At 41.6% G+C, this 7,500-nt stretch overlaps 1 protein-coding gene across 1 annotated transcript in view; it reads left to right on the forward strand.

The window, feature by feature from the left end:
* Window positions 1-7,500, forward strand: part of fbn1 (fibrillin 1) — a 103,014-nt gene that overhangs the window by 53,401 nt on the left and 42,113 nt on the right. Inside the window, exons 31-33 of the mRNA XM_084408784.1 lie at window positions 271-393; window positions 513-638; window positions 1,338-1,463. Coding sequence (XP_084264910.1) covers window positions 271-393; window positions 513-638; window positions 1,338-1,463 — 375 coding nt within the window. The remainder of the gene's footprint in view (window positions 1-270; window positions 394-512; window positions 639-1,337; window positions 1,464-7,500) is intronic.

The following is a 7,500-nucleotide window of genomic DNA, read 5'->3' on the forward strand; positions in this document are numbered from 1 at the left end:
GGGAATTTATACAGTTGCACTTTCTCGCTCCTGCAAATAAAAGTTAAAGGTGCCGTCTGTAAGAACGACTAGTGGTGGAAACAGGCACTGCAGTCGAACTCAGAACACTGGAGATCGTGGTTTCTCCCACCCCGCCTCCTCAGACTCACGCTCACACGGGCCGCCAGTTTGAGACACGCTACAGGAATGAGAGTGAAAAGGTTACATACAGCACCTTTAAGAGACGTCTCAGTGCTGAAATGTTGTGTGTGACGCGTGTGTGTGTTTCAGACATCGATGAATGCACCATTGAGAACGGCGGCTGCGAGACTTTCTGTACGAACTCAGAGGGAAGTTACGAGTGCAGCTGTCGCCGCGGTTACGCCCTCATGCCCGACCTCAGGAGCTGCACAGGTGAGACACACACACACATATACACACACACACACACACACACTAACCCGACCCCTAAACCTGCCCATCACACACACACACACTCACTGATCTCACACCTCTGTGTTGTGTGTGTGCAGACATCGACGAGTGTGAGGAAAGTCCTGAGATCTGCGACGGCGGACAGTGCACAAACATCCCGGGGGAATTCCAGTGCCTGTGTTTCGATGGATTCATGTCGTCTGAGGATATGAAGTCATGTCTGGGTAAATCACACACTCTCCGCGAGGCTGATGACATCAGCGTTCATTAGACACACGCTGCATGCGTCTTTGAACATGTACTGTGGTAATACCGTGGTATTCTTTGAGTTCTGTGTGAATACCGTAACACAGGGTTTCCCAAACTAGGGTTCGTGAGCGGATGAAAAGCTAACAATTAATTAAAGCATGAAATGAAAATAATTGTTTTCATTTATTTAATATAACTCTTAATAAAAAAATTAAACAAAATCATTTAATCATTAAAATGTAAGAAAAAATATTTAAAATGAAAAACAATCAGAATAATAACACTAACAAAAAAATATATACATATCAAAATTAAATGCTTACAAAAAAAAAATTTATTTGAAATTTAAAATTACATTTTAATTTCAATTGTATATTTTATGTGTTTAGCTGCATTTGACAAATTACTGACATCAGAGGACCATGAATATGTGAATGATGATAAATAATTGTATGTATATATTTGAGCTCAAATGGGTTCATCTGATATAAAAATGTTTGATATAAAAATATACCCTGTTATAATGTATAGCAGAATAACAGCATCAGTACATACTGTACAGGAGAATCCTGCAGGAATGATTTTATACTTTAATCTGTGTGTGTGTGTGTGTGTGTGTGTGTGTGTGTGTGTGTGTGTGTGTGTGTGTGTGTGTGTGTGTGTGTGTGATGCAGATGTGAACGAGTGTGAGCTGAATCCAAATATCTGTCTGAGCGGGAATTGTGAAAACACAAAAGGCTCGTTCATCTGTCACTGTGACCTCGGATTCTCCGTCAGGAAAGGGACAACAGGCTGTACAGGTGAGACGCCCTTCACACACACACTCACACACACACACACACACACACACACACACACTCTCTCTCTCTCTCTCTCTCTCTCTCTCTCACACACACTCTCTCTCACACACACACATTGTTATGAACCAGCACTAAACCGTCACACAAACCGACTCAGAGCATCCTCAGGCTGATGTTTCTCTACATGAAGCGTTGTATGTGTGTGTGTGTTCATCCTCATGCTGATGTTTCTCTATATGAAGCGCTGCAGGTGTGTGTGTGTTCATCCGACGGCCTGATCTGAGCTCAACTATTAGAATGTTGACTATGGTCTGTAATGAGGGAGTTCAGTGTGTTGCTATGCTGTTGAGCTGTTGCTAGGCTGTGTGAATCCCGAGCTTCTCCGGCACGATCTGAAGGAAATCCAGAGCCGCTCATGTTTTCCTCGGATCTGAGTCAGTGTTCAGGAATTCTGCTGGCGAGGGAAAGACACGCCACATGTTCCCGGGAGCTCGGGATGTTGTACACGTGAGGAACTCTGGGAGATATTCAGGCCCGGATTCCTGAGCGCTGATCAATCCCTAATGAAATGGCCCATTAGAGGCGGTTAACCAGTCGAACCACACGGGCGTTCCCAGAATCCCCGCTCCATGTTTTCCTCGTTCACTCCAAAAAATGCTTTTCTTGCTTAGTATTTTTGTCTTGTTTCCAGTCCAAATATCTAAAAGTTCTTAAATCAAGATGCATTTATAGATGTATTGTACCTGATATCCAAAATAATCAATATTGAATCGAAATCGAATCGAATTGTGAAATTTGTATCAATACCCAGCCCTAATAACTCCCTAATATTGACTAAAGTCACTGTAAACTTTTGAGGATTTGGACAGTAATGACTCCAGTGTGACTTTATCCCGGTACCGGTCCGTGGGACATTTGGTACCGGGCCGCACAGAAAGAATAAATAACTTACTGTGTTTTCCGGACTATAAGTTGCTCCGGAGTATAAGTCGCATATATAGAAAGCTTATAATGTCTACTTTTAAACAGAACAATTCAAAACGAATGAAAACAGTCTGCTCTCTGCTTATGTCATCCGTATGAAAGGTGCATTTCTCCCTGGCGCGTTCACTAAATCGATTTTTTTGCCCAGCCCTAGCGTTCACTACTGCGAAGATCGCGAGTCAGCATCGTCAACTTCATCTTTGCAGCCGACACTGACACAGAAAACACTTGTTTATTCGTAAACAATTCAAATGTCTCCTGCTATATTTAACATATTCATAATCATTAATTTAGCCGGTTCTCTGTGACAGCTTTTAGGTGCTTTATTGGCAGCGCCACCCTCACATGTGACATGAACGCATCAGCACCGAAAACATGGAGATTTTTTTCTTTTGGGGGCCATTTTGTTTGTGTTCAGGCTTTCTCAGTTGTCTTTAGGCGTGATGTTACGAGGACGCTGCTAATAAAGTTGCGAGTAGGCCAACACATTGGATTCACGTTTATTATTATATTTAAAAAAAAATGTATGCCAGTCGTATCATTTTATTTTGTTGTATTTATCCGCCACACCTTACAGGCCAGTGTTGTTTTCGTCAACGATGACGATAACGAAATGATTTCGTTGACGCACCTTTTTTTTATGACGATAACGCGACGATGACTAGCTAAAAATGGCTCCAAGGTGACTAAAACATGACGAGACGTTTTCGAGTTTTCGTTGACGAGACGAGATGGAACGAAAATTATTACACGTCTGACGGTTGAATCATCACGTATTTGACACAATAAAGTCTTGTTCCGTTCCGTATTTTTGAGAATTAATTCAGTGCAAATCCATGACAGACACATAGCTTCTAATATGTCAGACTATGAACAAAGACATTTGTAGGCTATGAGAAAAAAAACCGACGGTGCGGTAGATACTAATTTCTCCCCCTGTTTGTCTATGATCAGCGTAGCTTTTTTAACATCTTGGAACATCATCAGAGAATGCCCTTTTAATTGGTCGTTTCAGTCATTGTGAGTCACGTATCGTAGCAACGATGACGACAAGTGACAACAGCGGGAAATGTAAAAATGACCTCCGAGCAGCCGGCGAAAAAGAAAAGAGCACAGAAATGTAAAATTGAATGGGATTAAAATACCCGTGGCTGGAATGCGTGAGGGACAATGAATACAAGGCCAATTGTACCATATGCCGTCGCGGTTTTTTTTTTTTCGTTTGTCACGGCGGAGTGTGTGATATTAAGCAGCACGCATCAGGAGATAATCTAATAATTCTATTGAATAAATTCGCACAGAAGGCTACAGAAAACTGTTGTGTTTATCTTTCTTCAAATGCAGTCTAAGCCGGTGAGTTTTGAATGTTATTGTATTTGTTTAAGTTAAAAATAAAACGTATTATAAACTAAACAAATCCATGGTTCATTGTTGGCAAAATGATCATGATAGCCTTTATATTTCACATCTATGTGGTTCAGTCTTGTATATTGATTAGGCCTACTTTGCTATTCTATAAATATAAAGGCATTAGGCCTAATACGTTGTATTATAATATGCTATATGAAATATATTTATCTAAATGTATCAATTAGTTTCCACAGTATTCACCAGAAGTAATCATTTCAGGGGTTATTTTTCACAAAAAAAAATTATGAATTGCAACACTTCCTACAACCTGTCAAACCTAAGCCTATTTCCAATACTTTTTAACCTAAATAAATTGTTAAAGACTTTTTTTTTTTTTTTTTTTACTAAAATTGACTAAAACTTGACTAAAACTTTTTTGTGTTTTCGTCGACTAAAACTTGACTAAAACTATCAAATTTATAAGTGACTAAAATGTGACTAAAACTAAAAAGCATTTTCGTCCAAAAGACTAAAACTAAAAGTGCTGCCAAAAACAACACTGTTACAGGCCGGCCCGTGAAAATATTGTCTGATATTAAACCGGTCCGTGGCGCAAAAAAGGTCGGGGACCGCTGGTGTATAGGAACTAGGGCTGTTTTCGACTAAGGATTTTCATAGTCGAATCTGATTCGTTAGATTTTGCCGTAGTCGACTGATAGTCGAACCTTTTTTTTTCTTTTTTTTTTAGATAGCAGCTAGATTTTTTTCCATTTCAAACAAAAGAGCTAAAAAACACATATATATCACACATATATCATAACATTTCATAAACATGAGGAGCAATATGAGAGAGAAATTTGGTGATGGTTGTTTAGGTACATTAAACCACGTAAAGCTTTTTCACGCCCATGAGAACCGCGTGGAGTCAACTCACAGCCGCTCCGCTGCCCTGCTGAAAATGTGAAGCAGAAACGCTTAATATCAGATAACGTCCATAATAATTGGATTCTGGGTTCGATTTTTTGACCATTTTCAGTGGTTATGAGGAGCAATATGAGAGGGAAATTTGGTAATCGTTGTTTAGGTACATTAAACAACGTAAAGCTTTTTAACGCACATGAGAACCGTGTGGAGTCAACTCACAGCCGCTCCGCTGCCCTGCTGAAAATGTGAAGCAGATTTTTGAATACATTTTTATTTATTTACATTAGTAAGCTACAGGACATCGTCTTTCAAAACATGACCTGCGCAAAAGCGAAAAAATATAATAAAATGGTACCCAGCCCTTCTGAAAATGCGAATGTGTCTCTGTCCCCAGCACATTTCAAACCAAACTGACGCCCATGTATTCGACTATGAGGTTCATAGTCGATCAGACCTCTCCGAATCGAATCGTCGAATCCTCGACTATTAGAAGTCAGCCCTAATAGGAACTACTAATGATTTGGATCAGGTGTCTAAAGTGAAGATCATGGAAACACACTAGTAATGACTGAAGTGTTACTAAATTCATCGGAAGGAATTTCTTCTATTATTGAAGTGTTCCGTGTTCTGCTCGATGTTCCCTTCACATCCTCATCCTGAAGCGCTCTCCGCTCGCCGCACATCTGCAGCCGCTTCTCCGTGTGGTTTTACTGCTGATGATTTTAATGTCTGTCATTTATAAACGTCCTGCCGTGGGCTTCGTTTAACGAGATGTTTTCCAGGCATGATGGGATTGAAGTTTGATCGTAATGAACCGAAGGTCATTTGTTTTGAGTTCTGCTCGTTTCACTGTTGGATTGTGGGATAATTAATCTGGCAGAGATGGAGTCAGTGATTGATGACTGTTTGTAGGTCAGAAGACCGGTGTGTGTGTGTGTGTGTGTGTGTGTGTGTGTTCGTTCCTCATCAGATGTGTTTTAACTGGCCCATCGGCACTTGTAAATAAGGCTGACATCATCAGTGGTCATCAGCTTCATGGGCGTAGTTGGAGTGTTTGAGGTCAGAGGTCATTGTACACATACTCTCTCACTCACGCACACACACACTCACTCACTCTCTCTCTCAAACACACACTCAGAGACACACACACACACACACACACACACACACACACACACACACACCCACTCACTCACACACACTCAGACATACACACACACACACACACACACACCCACTCACTCACACACACTCAGGCATACACACACACTCACACACACACACACACACACTCACATGAACCGGTAAGTTATTTTATATATTTATCTATATTTACTGCACAAATAAAAACGTTCATCATGTAGTTTCATCCTCGATCATCACTTCATGTGTTTTTGCGTGAATTCTGTGTAATTTGACTGACATCATAATGAGTCTTTATTGATGAGCTTGTTTATCTGAGATTAATTCCCATCAGGCCAGTTCAGTCGTTTCTTGAGTCATTCATCTTGGAGTAAACAGTGAAGCGCTCCGTTATTCCCTCGCTCTCATTTAATCTCTTTGATTCGGTGTCAACCGGCGCATACTTTGTGGATTAGATGTGCTCTAATAAAAGCACAGCGTGTTAACAAGACAAGAAATAGAGATAGACGGAGAGAGAGAGAGAGAGAGAGAGAGAGAGAGAGAGACACAGAGAGAGAGAGAGAGAGACACTGACAGAGAGAGAGAGAGCGAGAGACACCGATGGAGAGAGAGAGAGCGAGAGACACCGACAGAGAGAGAGAGAGAGCGAGAGACACCGACAGAGAGAGAGAGAGAGAGCGAGAGACACCGACAGAGAGAGAGAGAGAGCGAGAGACACCGACAGAGAGAGAGAGAGAGCGAGAGACACCGACAGAGAGAGAGAGAGAGAGAGAGAGAGAGAGCGAGAGACACCGATGGAGAGAGAGAGAGCGAGAGACACCGACAGAGAGAGAGAGAGAGCGAGAGACACCGACAGAGAGAGAGAGAGAGCGAGAGACACCGACAGAGAGAGAGAGAGAGCGAGAGACACCGACAGAGAGAGAGAGAGAGAGCGAGAGACACCGACAGAGAGAGAGAGAGAGAGCGAGAGACACCGACAGAGAGAGAGAGAGAGAGAGAGAGAGAGCGAGAGACACCGACAGAGAGGTCGATCTGCTCCGGTTATTTCAGGACACGGAGAGCTGGAGTCTGTTGCTCTAATGAGACTCAGTGATGGAACAGAATGTGATGAACTTCATCATGTTCAACACACACTCGTTAAACACACTCATTAGATGGACACTGAGCGCTCACAGGACCCTGGGTCAGAGCATGCACAACAGGAAATTATGTCATGCTCCAGGAAGGGGCCGTTGACATGGGCAAACAACTTACTTGAGTTCAGCAAGAGATGAAAACTGCTCTCGTGTGTGTGTGTACTTGCTCTGTGTATATATTGTTAAAAATATGCACAATATTATCTGGAAAATATTTACATATCTGTATCCTAGCATTAGTGAGATGTGCAGTAGATTAGTTTGCTTTTTATTCCAGTTTTAGTTATTTTAGTGCATCAAGTTAAACTAAATGAAAGTGAAAAATCTTGCCTGGGCAAAAAGCTGAAATAAAAAGTTTGATGTTTTTTATGGATTCAAATAGAATATTCCCTCCTCTGTTTCCAGCAGTGAAATAGAGGGTTTGGACTGACGTCACTTTCCCGCGGGAACACCGATATAGTGTTCCTTACAACTCACCAGAGATCCAGTGATCATGGATA

This window comes from Rutilus rutilus (genome assembly GCF_951802725.1).
Source record: "Rutilus rutilus genome assembly, chromosome: 5".
Taxonomy (NCBI): Eukaryota; Metazoa; Chordata; class Actinopteri; order Cypriniformes; family Leuciscidae; genus Rutilus; species Rutilus rutilus.